A 14,209-nucleotide genomic window follows, 5' to 3' on the forward strand; every position below is an offset into this window, starting at 1 on the left:
GTGGTGTCTAAGGCAGGTAGGGAGAAGAGCCAGGTGAGTCAGAGGACATGTATGTGGACCCAGTCCTAGCCTCGCCTCCTGAGCCGTGTGACAAAAGCAAGCCAGGCCACCTCTGTTTCCCATTTCTCCTCTGCAAGCTGTCTGCCAGGATCTTTGCCCCTCAGGGTTGTGAGGCTGGAGAGATGTGTGCCTGTCACCTGGTACAGGAGGTGGTGAGTGCCTAGTACACATCGGTATTACAGTTTGTTACAGTTTTCAGGATGGGCACTGACATGTAATTGATCTAGGTCTTCTACCAGGGCGTCCAAGTCACCAAGCCAGACTTGGTTTCCTGATCAGCTGCCACACTCCTCCTGAGCTTTCCAGACAGAAAGGAGAAGGCTGCCTGGGAAATGTCAGTGCCCACAAACTTCCTTCCACCCACCTGGCTCGTCTGCCTGCCCGGCGGTGTGGAGGTGAAGGCACCAGGTGTTGGGCATCAGCTGGGCTGAGCCAGGTCTCCTCTCTGCCTGGTGTTTCCACGTGGCAGTGGCTGGTGAACTGTTAGCTGGTGGGCAGGCTTGGTGAGTTTGGGCCCAGGGGACTGTCTAGGTTACAGAAAGGAGTTGGTATGTGCCTTGAGCCAGGGGTAGCTGGAGGTAGCGCTTGTCCCCTTGCCACTGGCTTTTCTGAAGCAAGGGACAGACTGAAGCAGATTTCTTTGAGGGGGCAGACGCTAAGTGCCTACTGTCTACACACGTCTGTTGTCTTATTTTTATTTCGCAGTAGTCCCATGGGTGAAGGGACTGTCCTCTCTTTACACAGGAGGAACCTAAGGCCTGGAGAGTAGAGTGGGGAGACCTTGCCTAAAGACAGTGCAAATGAGAAGCCTCTGCAGTGGGCATGTGTGTTTCTCCCCAAGGCTTCTGGTGACCTCTGAAATGGGGTAGGGTGCAGGGCAGGCTGCAAGGTAAAGGAGCAGTTTAGTGCTGTTTCATCTTGTCTGACTACTCCTGGTCCTATCTGCTCCCCTCCTCCCCCATGTCTTTGTCTGTTCTGGGGGTTAATGGGGCTGGTAGCTTCCAGAAGAAGCAGCACAAGGCAGGGGTTTAGGCTGCAGGGGAAACAGGATGGGCAACAGCCCCTCCCGGGTCCCACCCACACCCCTACTCCCTGAGATGCCTGGCCTTCTGGCCATGACTTGGCTTTGGTCCCCAGTTGGGGACAGGCTGGGCCAGATGAGTCAGCTGGGGTAGTACGTCTGTTCCTAGTACCCAAGGGACCTGCCTCTGAGTCACAGTCCCCAGCTGCTCCCTCAGAGCTTGTGGCACAGCTGAGGAGGGAAGACCTTGGGGTGGCACTGAAAGGGGTGGAGCAGGGTATCTGGGGGCCCCTCTCAGGTGGGAAGGCCAAGGCCTACTCACTCAATCCCAGTGTCCTGCCTGCCAGTGGAGGTCTGAGTGCCCTTCTTACCCTCGCTGTCCAGGGGTTGGGAGAGCCAGATGGTTTTCTGGAAACTGACTGTACAGCCACCCGCCTGAACTTAGGCCTGACAGCCCCTCCTCTGCTGAGGACAAGGTGTTCTGCTCCAGCCTGCCAGCCCCTAGGGCCCAGCTCTTTGACCTATGGAAGGAGGGATGCTCAGGAAAAGTCCCTTGTGAGGCCCAGGCTGCCTCCCCAATCCCCAGAAGTGGCAGCTGAGTGAGCAGAAAGAATTCAGCTGGGAATCCTGGAATCAGGAGAGTACTCCATCTGGTGAGGCCAGAGGGCAGGAGGGATCAGAAGTGGCCTGAGAACCAGGTCCCTTCCCCTCCCTGGAGACTCCAGGCCTTTGTGAATCTACCCACCCATCTCACCTTGGAGCAGTCAGGTGTCCTCCCCTGAACACTGGAGTCAGGCTGGATACCTATGAAAGCCTCACTTTCCTTACCTGTCAAAGTGGAGCTAACCACACTCAATCTGGGGTTGGCGTGAGAATACAAATAATACAAAGATTGGAAAAGTCTGTATTTTGAAGCGCCAGGAAGGTCAGAGAGGGGCTTGAGGTGGTTTTGTCTATGGTGAGAATTAGCATCCTCATTTGCAAGGAAGAACTGGAAGAGAAAGCTTCACTCCTGTCTCGTCGCCTGGCAGCTGCTGCAGCCTGTGCCTAATTTATAGGGCTGTAAATATCCCCGAATGGGCTGGAATTCCCTGGTGAGCTGCTGGGTGGGACAGCTCCACAGAGCCATAGCTCTGGGCAGCCTCCTTAGTTGTGCTGTGCTCAGAAGCTGTGTGACTCCACTGCACCCATCAAGGAACAGCAGCTGCCTGCACAAATCCTGGCCCTGGCACACCCTGCAGTACCTTCCCTTGGTGGACAGAGGAGATGAAGAGGGGACCCTGGTCCAGTTCCCAGCTTCCAGGTGTTCTTGCCTTCGGGGTCTTTACAAGCGCTCACAGTCCTCACCCATATCCGGGGCCCCTCTAGATGCAAAAGATGAAAGGTCTTCCTCGGAGAGAGACTCCAAGCACTGGCAGCAGGAACCAGTTGTGAGCTTGTTCTGGAAATACAGTGTGTCTGGGCTACACACATGTCGTAGACAGTGGGCGAGTCCCCGCCTCTTTCTCTACTGCTTGGCTGCTGCTGGGTGAATCCCAGAGCATGGGCAGGCTCAAGGGCCCGCAGCCCGGAGTGGGGAGAGCGGTGCTGCTGTCCCGGGTGCTGAGCAGGCAAATCTGAGCTCCAGCGGGGCTTTATTCCCGCGGCCCCATTAGGCCAGTGCTGAGTTCTCGGCCTCTCCTGGGACCTGCTGTCCCCAGTCAACCTCTAGCTGGGCCTGGATCCCACAGACTTCTAGCTCTGAGGGGGGAATGGAGCTGCCTCGAGCCCAAGCTGTTCATGAGCTAGAAGTGAAGGGCTGGTGCAGGGCTCCACAAAAGGGAGCCAGGATGCTAATTTGCATTCATGCATTGTCCTAAAGAGTGTTCCATGCAGTGTTACAGTGATCAAAGGTTAAATTAGTTTGGAAAATGTAAGGCTGAACAAAATCAGACAGGTTTCCACCCTGGAGCCTTCACTACAGTGCTAGGCATCAAGCCTCTCTAAGAGGATTTCTCAAGCTATGGGACCACAGAAGCCTCTTCTAATGGGGAAAATCATACACCTGAACAGGATGGAGAAAAATGAGGGCAGGTCTGGGGCCAGCGATGCAGAGGAGCAGCCTCGATCGTTTGCATCTTGACCACTGACTCACTCTCTGACCTTGAACTAGTTTCTCTTGCTCCTTTTGATCTCTGTGTCTGTGTTCCTCACCCATAGATGAGCATGATGGTTGGACACAGCTGAGGATCAGCTGAATGAGCCACTGAATGCACCAGAGGGTGGACTAGGGTCTCCCTGAATCCAGCCACCCCATCCCAGCAATGGGGAGGCATGCAGGCTTTGGACCCTCCTCCCTGATGCTAATTTATAGGCATCCATGTAGTTTTAGTTTTGGGGTTTGGAAGGGTTTGTATTGCTTTGTTTTGGAGACAGAGTCTCACCATAGTTTAGGCAGGACTTGAACTCACTGTGTGGCCCATGCTGTCCTCAGACTTGTAACATCCTCCTGCCCCAGCCACCCAAGTACTGGGATTGCAGTCCTGTGCCACCACACCCAGCTTAGTTCTCTTGGTTTTTGAGACAAGGCCTCACTCAGCCTTGGGTCCCACAGCTAAAAGCTGGCCGCCCGGGTCCCTTCCAGTTCTTTAGACCATACCCTGGACAGGAATCTCTCCACATGGGGCTTAGGGACCAGGATGGATGGGACTTCCTCCCCTGTTCCCAGCAGGGAGCAGTCCTGCCACTTGATCTTTGAAGACATGGGGCAGTGTGGACTGAGCTGCCCAAATGTCACAGCAGCTGGAGACCCAGGCTCCCTGTGGGATTCTCCTCCTACCCCTTGTCCCAAAGAAGGCAAAGGAGCCTCTGATGGTAATAACAGAGAGCCGTGCACTCCAGGAAGGGGCTCAGGGTGGAAAATGGGTGTGGGAGGGGTTCCTGCATGCCTGCAAGTGAGCGTGTGTGGCCTTAGACCGGGAATAGCTGGTGACCTAGGGGATTAGGGGCCAGAGCCCTGGGCACTGGTAGGATTAGAAGGCCCCTGGAAGCGCAGGGCCTCTGGGAGCTCTTTTCAAGGCAGAGGCAAGCAGGCAGGAGATGTAGGCTGAGGGCTCCACGCTCCTGCCTTTTTCCTCCTCCCCCCACCTCTGGCTGAATGTGACCCCCACCCTGCCCCCAGCACCAGGCTGGATTCTAGGATAGCCTGGGGTCACACTTCCTAGCTCCGGCTCCCTGCTGGGCCCCTGCCATGTTCACAGCCCTTTTCTCCAGCTACCTGACAGACCAGCACCCCAGCCCAGCCCCAGCCCCAGTGCCTCACAGCCTTCGAGCCAGGTGAATCCAGGGAACCTGAGGGAAGGGCACTTGTGGGAGCTTCCACACATCTGTAACAAAGGAAATGTTTTTGTAGGCTCATCACCCTGAAACTACCAGCACGCTGCTAGTGCCATCTCTTTCCCTTCTAAGATGTGAAGGAGGCCAAGGGGCAGAATCTATGCCCACCACACCTCTGATTCCCCCACTTGAAAGAGGGAAGCCAATGGCCACCCTAGGCTCGCTTCAGCCACCACAAATGGGGCAAAGCCAGGCCCCTGCAGATGAGCGGCTCCAGCTGACTGCCCTCAACTACACAAACCCTAGCTAGTGAGATTTTGCCCACTTCCAAAGCCCCCAGATTCCTTCTGGAGCCATGGGCTCTCTCCTGCCACTGTCTCCCTGCCTGCCTCCCAGGCCCTTGCCCTTGCCTTGCCTTCTCCAGTGATGGGTGGTGGTCAACAAGTGTCTTGTGCCTGCTCTGAGCCCAGGCAGATGACCCCACCCTTGCCTCCCCTCCCCCTCTTACCCTGCAAAGTCCCTGAGGCCTCATTATTAGAGTTGCAGTGACCCCCATTGTCTGCCTTGTCTGGCCCTGGCATGAAAGGTAGAGTTTTGGCAGAGAATGGAAGCTCGGCCTGATTCCAGCTCCTCTGCAGCATAGAGCCTGTAATGTGTGGGGGGCAGGCCAGGCTGGGGGCTGGGGACTGGGGGAGCCACAGGGCAGCCCCTGTCACTAGGACAACAGCAGGGAGCCCTGGTGGGGGAGGGCTAGAGGGAGAGCAGGTGGCTCTTTGTCTGGTGTCTGATCCCAGCCTTGAGGAGGCCCCTGAGAGGGGGCCGACGGCTCTGCTCCCAGCACACGCAAAACCCCTGGGCTTCCTCCCCCTGCCCCTGTGCAGCCCACCCGGGATCTTCCCATAGCCCTGCCCCCATCTGCTCACTCAGCACCAAGGCCCACACAGGACCCAAGCGGTGCCCAGGAGTGGACACAGCCCTGGCAGCCACCACCATCTTCTTTTGGTTCGTTTTCTGCATCTGAATAGTAAGGTGGGCAGAGCTGTTGCCATCTGGTGCCCTTTCCTGCCTTAAACGTGTCAGTTTAGGGCAGGATCATGAGGCCTAGAAGCCACCCTCAGCCCACTGGGCTGGGTCTGCACTGGCTTCTTTTGATTCTGAGCAGCAAAGCAGCCTGGGCCGGGGGATGGTGGCGGTGCTTGAAGGTCAGTGGTGGCCACTTCACTTCTCTATGCTGATTTTTGCCGGCTTCCATTTCCTCATCTGTCATGGGGACACTGATAGGGTCTGCTACATCTATTGTAGAGGGGCTAAGAAATGATAAACGTGAGATACTTTGAACAATGTCTGGCTCCACAAAATACTGCAAACATTAGGTTTTTCTGTGCGTAATGGTGTGGACAGAGCAGGAATAAGTGAGTTCCTTGAAATATCTGATGTAAACCGAAAACCAGGAGCTGGAGGTGATGGCGCACGCCTATAATCCCACACTTGAGAGGCTGAGCCAGGAGGATTGTGGCAAGTTTGAGACCAGCCTGGGCTATGTAGTAAGATCCTATCTCAAATAAACAAAACAGAACAAAAAGAAAAGAAAACCAAATAGACGTCATCCCTAAAATTTGGGATGGAAGATTGGGGAATATGTGGATTTTAAAATAGATTTGCTTAGAACTGTGCTTCTGGTGGAGTGCTGGGAGGATTGAAATAGTCTGGGGCTGAGACTGGTGCTCCTGGATTGTATACAAAGTGCTGCTCATAGAATCTGCTTTCCCAAAATAGTCTTGAGTGACCTAATCCAGAAAAGGGGGGAAATATGGTACGGGTTTGGCCTTGTGGACTACACATGCATGCGCGCGCACGCACACACACACACACACACACACACACTCCTCTCCAAGGTGCACATCCATTACCATCTATTTATTTACGGATTTGGTGATGCTGGGTCTCACAGCCAGGACCTCACCTGTGCCAGGCAAACACTGTCCTGCTGAGCCAGCTGCTCAGCTCATGCAGTACCTTTTATTTTTATTTTATTTTTTAAAAATATTTATTTATTTTTTTATTTATTACATTTATTTATTGTGTGTGTGTGTGGCCAGCTCAGCCCACCAGGGGGCGGGGCTGGCTGGCATGTGGGTGCTGGGGATCGAACCGAGGTCCCTGTGCTTTGCCAAGCTTGTTTCAAGTAGGTGCTTTAGACCACTGAGCCATCTCTCCAGCCCCTCATGCAGTACCTTTTATAACCTAATCAGCCCCCAGTATCCTCTGTAGGGAGGCCTGGCATCTTGGGCGGGAGCGCCCTTTGAGGACAGCACCCTCTGCACCACAAGACAAGAGTTGTTCCCTACTGGGCATGTGAGGAGGGCGCAGGTGGGCTCTGCGAGGAAGAAGGCATGCAAAGGTTAAGGGCTTCTGTGGAAGAGATGAATAAGAGGTTGCCTTTTCTAACTGAACCCAGGAGGATTTTCATGGAAAATTAGTGCCTGTCTGTTCATCTAAACATCGCTGTCTGTTCACCCGACACATCTTGATTGAGTGCTGATAACGTAGGGGTGGTGCTAAGGGCCAGGGATGAAGTGCTACCTGGTGGCTAGGAGCTGCAGTCCAGCCAGGAATTGGAGACCAGAGTGAGGGGGCCCTCGAGCAGGTCCATGTGCAAAGGAGCTGTGTGGATGGGCCCTGTCTAAGGAGAGCCTCCCGGAGGAGGGTTCTTGGAAGTAGTTGGCAGGAGTGAGTGAATCTCACTTTCCCAGGGAGACTGGGTAGGAAAGGGAATTCCTGATGGAGCAGCCCACGTGTGCCGAGCTGCAGTAGTACGTGCCTCTGATTGCAGCCACTAGGGAGGCTGAGGCAGGAGGACTTTGAGTTTGAGCCCACACAGGGCAACTCAGCAAGACCTTGACTCAAAGTGGAGGGTTTTTTTTCCCCCCCAGAACTGGGGATTGACTTCAAGACCTTGCACTTGTCAGGCAAGCACTTATTCTACCGAGCCATCTCCCCGGCCCCTCAAAGCAGAGGTAAAAACAAGGGCCAAGAGTGCAAGTCAGTGGCCAAACAGTTCCTCATGTGAGGCCCTGGTTTGTCCCCCAGGATCCCCCACACACACCTTAAAACAAAACCCACAGAGAGCATCTCTGGGCAGTCACCCAGATGTGGCAAGAAGGGTCCCGGGAGGGCTGGCAGCCAGGAGTAGGACTCACCAGACTGTGCTCCTACACCTGGCAGGGCCCTCGGTGTCCCCTGTGGAGTCCCCTGATTTCCCCAGCCCCTCTTGCCTTGCCTGGTGTGGGGCAGGTCTTCTGCTGACAACTTTCCTGCTGCCATTGCCCAGTCCCAGGCCCTGGAAGCTTCTGCCTGCTCCTCCACCCATTGCCCTTCCTCCCTGTTTCCCCACATGAGCCAATTGGTTGGGTCTGGTGACCTTCAGGAGGCCTTGGGAGTCTTCGGACACCACCTGGGCCTCCCCAGCCATCAGGCTGGGGACAGGAGCAGGGGAGGCAAGTGTGCCGGAGGTCTGGGCCCCCCTGCCTGCACTGAGTGAGGGGCGGTGCCCTGCTGAGCCCTTGCTGTCTCGCTTCTCCCACAGTTTGACCCTGGGAACACAGGCTATATCAGTACAGGCAAGTTCCGGAGCCTCCTGGACAGCCACAGCTCCAACCTGGACCCACACAAAAGGGAGGTGCTCCTGGCACTGGCTGACAGCCGCGAGGATGGGCAGATCTGCTACCAGGACTTCGTCAACCTGGTGAGCACTCTGGGCCTTCGCCACTGGAGGGGCCACTTGAGGGCTTGAGTTTAGACACATGAAAGAGACTTAGACAAAAGGACATATTGGTTCACAGCACTGAAAAAGCCTGGGCTTCAGCAAGCCAGAGGTCACCACCAAGGACAGCTGCCAGCTGAGACGTTTCTCCTTGTCTCTGGATTCTGCTTCTCCAAGGGCTACCTATCCTCAAAGCAGTTCCTGGCAATTCCAGACCCTCTCATTGTGGCAGCAAAGTGGCTGCAGCTGTTCCAGTTCTCACACCCTTAGTCCACACCATGCGGAGAAAGTCTCTTCCTGTGCTACCTCCCGCACAAGGCCAAGGATTTGCTTCCACTGACCTAGATTGGGTCAGTGGGAGGTTGGTTGAGTCTTACCCATCAGTGACCCTCCTGAGGTGGGATCAGTTCCACCAAAATGAAGGGCTGGAAGTAAGGAGGTGGTCGCTGGCAGGAGGAGGAGTTGGGGAGAGGATGCAGGGAGGGTCCCAGGGAGCACATGGTAGAGGCTAGAGTTCATCCTGGCAGCTGTCCAGCATCAGAGGGGCTGAGACTGGCAGGCTTCAGAATCCTCACTGAGCCCAGGAGCAGGGACTTCCTCCTCCCAGTGTCTCATGTGCCAGTTTGGGGCTACCGCGGCAGGATTAGAATGGGTTCAGGTGAAGCAGGCGTATTTTCCCCACCTTCGGATGGATGGGACTTTGGGAGAAGCTGAGCCAATAGCAAGATGGAGGAATACAGGAGCAGAAGTCTTCGCTTATATCCCTGTGCGTGACATGGAGGCAATGCCCTGGTGTCAAGTTGCCCACGGAGGTGGCAGAGCTGCCCAAGCTTTGTGATGTGGGACCCAGGCAGGAAGGGGTTGTTGTCCCAACCTCTTGCCCTGGCCGTGTGACCCACGGAGATCATGTGTACCCGGAGCTGCTGTGGGCTTTAGGGATGGAGGAACGATACCTCCTGGAAAAGAAAGCTCACAGCTAGGGGAGCTTCAGCAGAGTGGGGACAGTCACAGAGTTCACAGGATGGGGTGGAGGCTGAGTGTGACATGAAGCCCACCACGACCAGGCTGGCTTGGCCCACAAGGCTCCCACAGCCCTGGCACAGGTTTGCATGCCCCCCTACATGCCTGCCTGGTCTCAGGGTGCAGCAAGGGCTTCCTGGGCCAGAGCAGCCTCTTCCCCAGGGTGAGCTCATGAAAGCCAGTGACTTGCTGCTGTTGGGATTTCTCTGCTCAGTTCTGAGTTGGTGGTCCTGGTCTGGTTTGTGAGACAGCATTGTCCTGGAGCCAGATGAAGCAGGGACTCATGGGGGTGGGGTGGGGCCGTGAGGAGGACAGAGAGCTCAGGTCCTGGCCAGGCAGCCTTGCCACCCTCACTGGGAGAGATCCTCTGGGACTCCATTTTCGTTTGTACCAAACTTTACTCAGGGTTTTTGCAACCACAAAATATGATAAAGGAGTATATGTGAAGGTTGTGGTTGTCTCTGAATATTCTTCCGCCCGCCAGGTAAATTCCTCTGCATCTTTGGTGCGTCTTTACGCGTCCTGTCCTAAGCAGAACAAATCAGACTTGTCTACAGCCCCCCAGGCCTCCCCTATTACCCATTGCACACAGCTAAGCAGAGAAGGTTGTCCTGCCTGAGCGTACAGGTTGTGTGCAGGAATGCCTGGGTGAGGGGCTGAGATCAGGCTTAGGCTTTGTTTTTGTTTTCCATAATTTTATTGAGAAACAAATAGCAATGAGACAGTTTCAAATCAAATTGATAGGACAGTTTCAATAATTAACCAGGCTTGGGCTTTGTTTACCAAGGCTTGCAGGAAGACTCTTTCTGGCATAAATGTTCCATATGAAGCTGGGCATGGCTGGTACAGCAAGACATTGTCTCTAAAATAAAATAAAATAGAATAAAATAGATGCTCCATGTGGGTAGCATGGGCTATGGAGTCAGGCAGATGTGGATTTTAAAATAATCCTATCTGTCTATCAATCTTTTATTTTTCTGGGGCCGGGGAGATGGCTCAGTGGCATAAGTGCTTCCCTGGCAAACACAAGGGCCTGAGTTCAATCCCCAGTTCTGCCAAAAAAATAAAAATAAATTTTAAAAAATCTTTTATTTTTCTTTCTTTATTTATTTGTCTTTTAGAGAAGGGTCTACAGGTTGTTCAAGGTCTCACTACTAGATAGGACTTGTGGTGACCTGTCTGTTTACAGCTTCCCAAGTGCTGGGATTACAGGCGCACATCACCATGCCCAGTCTCAATTGCTGTCTCAGCACACCCCTGGGGCGCGGCCGGCACAGCAGGCCTCCTTGCAGGCACTTTAATCCACCGAGCTATTTGGCCAGCCCTTATTTATTTGTCTTTTAGAGACAAGGCTTTACTATACAGTTTAGGTTGGCCTTAGCTCACTTTGTAGACCAGGCTGCTTTAAACTTACAGTCATCCTCCTGCTTCAGTCTCCAGAATGCTGGGATTATAGGGACATACCTCCACGCCCAGCCAGATGTGGATTTTAATCCTGACCGATTTGCTGTGGGTCCCTTGGGAACTCATTTCCAAGCCTCAGCTCCCGTACTTATGCTGTGGGAATAATACCATGAACCAGATAATGAAGATGATGCCCGCTCTTGCTGCTGTTCACCCTTGCCTCCCCAGAGAGCTCCACGAGCCCCAGGAGTGTGGTTACGGCAGTGCCCGACACGGCTCTCGGTGTGCCAAGCCCACCCTGCGCTGGCTGCCACCTCTCTGCTGGCAGCATGTGTGAGCCTGTGTGCTGTGCCGGCCAAGGGCGGGGGCAGAAGATGGAAGAAGTAGCTACAAAGTCCTCTGACAGTTGGACCCACGGATGCCCACAGGGCACATGAGCTCCAAGCCCCTGAGAAATAGCAGCTCGCAGCTGTGTGGGCGTGGAGCGGATGGGGGGGCAGCTGCAAGCGCCCATCTGAGACATCCTGCCTCAGGGGTGGCCTTGGGACTGACAGAGGAGGCAAGCTGTGGCCATGGAGGAAAGATGGACTTCGCAGTGCGGGCTGCACCCTGGCCTGGACTGAACCAGGTCCTCTCGCTGCTCTCTTCCTCCAGGGCTTGGACCCTGTGCTGAGCCAGGCCTGCCTGCTCATGGCTCCTGGTTTGACCTGGTGCTCCCTGCTTGGCCCACCTGCCTGCAGAGCCAGCTAAGCAAACTCCCCAAATCCTCCCAAGCAGTAGTCTGTGGACACTTCCCCCTACCTCCATCCTGTGCTTCTCACGCAGACGTCTCCTCCAGGAAGGATGCTGGTGGCCGTGGACAGATCGGGTTTCCCCCACCTGCTATGCTAGCACAGCAGCTGTCACTCTGAACTGTGAAGGCTGGTGACTGCTCCCTCCTGGGCACCACTGTGTCCCCTGTGTCCAGTAACCTGCCTGACACTTAGGAGTTGCTCAGTGAATTGTGGTGCCTGAGTGGACAGAAGCAGCTGGCTGGAAACAGAGGCAGGCTCTGAATCTGAACTTGGTTGGTCTCTAAAACTTCCTGGGCCTCACACCCCCATCTGGTAGAATGGAGATGTCGTAGTCCCACAGGTAGACCCCCGTGAAGCGCTTAGACTGCCTGACACCCTAAGAGTGCAGGGGATGTTGCTTCTTATTGACTGTTACAGAAGACAGGGACATGTGGGGTTCACTCTGGTCAAAGGGACACAGTGGCTGGGGAGAGAACGGAGGGCTCCCCAAGGCCCCAGCTCTGACCCTGTCCCCACCCCATTTCTGCACAGATGAGCAACAAACGTTCCAACAGCTTCCGCCAGGCCATCCTGCAGGGCAACCGCAGGCTGAGCAGCAAGGCCCTCCTGGAGGAGAAGGGCCTGAGCCTGTCGCAGCGCCTGATCCGCCACGTGGCTTATGAGACCCTGCCTCGCGAGATTGACCGCAAGTGGTACTACGACAGCTATACCTGCTGCCCACCGCCCTGGTTCATGATCACTGTCACCCTGCTGGAGGCAAGGATGTGGGTGGGGAGGGGGCTGCCCACCCTGGGGGAGCGGGTGTGGGTTGTGGGGAGAGGAGCCAAGAGTTTAGCAAGGGGGCCGGGGAGATGGCTCAGTAGAACAAGCGCTTCCCTGGCAAGCATGAGGGCCTGAGTTCAATCCCCAGTTCCACCAAAAAAAAAAAGAAAAAAAAAAGAAAGAAAGTTTAGCAGGGGTCTTGAGGAGAGGGGCGCCTTCTCCATCACAGGGTCGTGGCTAGTGCTCAAATAGCCAAGTCACACTGGTTACAGTGAGTGCAGGGGCTGTCATAACCCAGGACGGCAGATAGTCCAAGCAGGGACACATCCAGCAGCGCTTGCTGTCACAGAGTCTCGTATGGCCACCCCCTCCGGAACAGCAGCCGCAGAAACAATGCAGCCAGTCCACTGATTTAGGAGGGCTTAGCCAGGCAGACTCCGAGAACTCCATCTATCCATCCACAGGCAGGCCAGGCGGGGCCCCCACAAAAGTGGTCCTCCATAAAAGAGAATCAAGCCCTGCCTCACACTCCCCTGAGAAGGACGCTTCGGTGAGGCTGTGGGTGCCTTCTGAACACAAAAAGCATCACGCAGCTACCTCTGGGAGGGAGTGTTTATGAACAAGTAGAGGTGGGCCTGACATAGCTTAATGATATTCCCTTTTAGGAATCAGCCATACCTGCTATTATACAAATAAATAAATAAATAAAATCCTCCCACTTAGGCAACAGAACCTGAAGGTGCCGTTTTCTGTGCCTGTGAGTGGTAGGAAGCCATCCTCCAGGGACCCGTGCAGCCCACTCCACCGCCAGCTCCTGGATGGATGCTTGGCTTCCCTTTGGCATTGTATAATCTTCCGTGTTTCTCTTCCAAAGCCACAGGCCTAATTACCGCTTCCGCATATGGCCTTGTAAGGTTCTTGCCTAATCAAACGGCAGGAGCGTTCGGCTTCATGGCATCTTTCTTCTTTTTGCTAAATCAGATATATCTGGTCTGCTAGCCAGAGTGCATGTTTGTTGTTATGGCTTCATCCAAGTCTGTATTGAAGTTGCGATTTCTCTGAGATATTCTTGGACTCCTTCTGTGAGCGCTCAGTGTGTTGGTCTATTTATTAGCTTCTGTTTGAAGACCAATAATAATGAGCTGCCCTGGGAGCTGTATTTGCTGCCAGGCCACCCACGTGGGGCTGGACAGACAGAGCTCCTGAGAGAGCCTAGAGACACAGGTGCCCCAGCCTGGTCCAGATGGTCCCAACCTGGCTCTCATCATAGCTTCTTTCTGAGTGCACCGCACATGGTGGCCCCGTGTGAACTTTCTCACTTAGAAGCCTCAGGACCACTCTGGAAATCTGGATATTGCCACCCATTCCTGAGGACCAGAGAATAATTTATCCAAGTTGGTCCAGACGGCCCAGATTTTGAGTCCAGATTACTTCAGTTTTCTAGAACCTTCAGCTATGTGAGCTTGAAGCACCAATCTAGAAGAAGCTGGAAAATGCTCACATAGCTGAGATAACTCTCTCTAAACCCTTGTGCTTAAAGCCCAAGGCTTTTGTTTATGTACAATTCTAGTAACATGAATCTCTGGCTCCATACCAGATGGAAAATAGAAGGGGTGTTGGTACTAGAAGGGGCCCAATACTTAAGGGGCAAGAAGTTAACAGTTAGCTGGGGATGGTGATGCACACCTATAATCCCAGCACTCTGAGAGGCTGAGGCAAGAAGATCACAGGTTCAAGCCCAGCCTGAGCAATTTAGTGACAATTTAAAATAAAATGTTAAGAAGGGATAGGATGCTGGGCATAGTGGTGCATGCCTATAATCACAGCACTGGGAGGCTGAGGCAGGAGGATTAATACAAATTTGAGGCTAGCCTGAACTATATAGTGAGTTTAGGGGCAGCCTGAAATGTATTTTTAGACAAGACTTTGTCTCAAAAAAAAAAAAAAAATAGAAAACGGCTGAGATATATCTAGTATGAAAGCCCTGGGTTCAACCCTCAGTACTCCTTTAAAAGAAAGAAAAGTAGGGCCAGCCAAATAGCTCAGCAGATTAAAGTGCCTGCAAGCAGG

General features: G+C 54.0%; 1 protein-coding gene across 2 annotated transcripts in view; it reads left to right on the forward strand.

Moving 5' to 3' along the window:
- Positions 1-14,209, forward strand: part of Rhbdl3 (rhomboid like 3) — a 48,113-nt gene that overhangs the window by 10,050 nt on the left and 23,854 nt on the right. The window contains exons 1-3 of one of the 2 annotated variants that reach the window (XM_023719937.1): positions 160-212; positions 7,983-8,141; positions 11,909-12,133. In XM_023719937.1, coding sequence (XP_023575705.1) covers positions 183-212; positions 7,983-8,141; positions 11,909-12,133 — 414 coding nt within the window. In that variant the 5' untranslated portion in view covers positions 160-182. Of the gene's footprint in view, positions 1-159; positions 213-7,982; positions 8,142-11,908; positions 12,134-14,209 lie in introns of those variants that run through there. The other variant, XM_004635440.2, reaches the window with a different exon arrangement.

This window comes from Octodon degus, unplaced genomic scaffold, assembly GCF_000260255.1.
Source record: "Octodon degus isolate 3935 unplaced genomic scaffold, OctDeg1.0 scaffold00072, whole genome shotgun sequence".
Classification (NCBI taxonomy): domain Eukaryota; kingdom Metazoa; phylum Chordata; class Mammalia; order Rodentia; family Octodontidae; genus Octodon; species Octodon degus.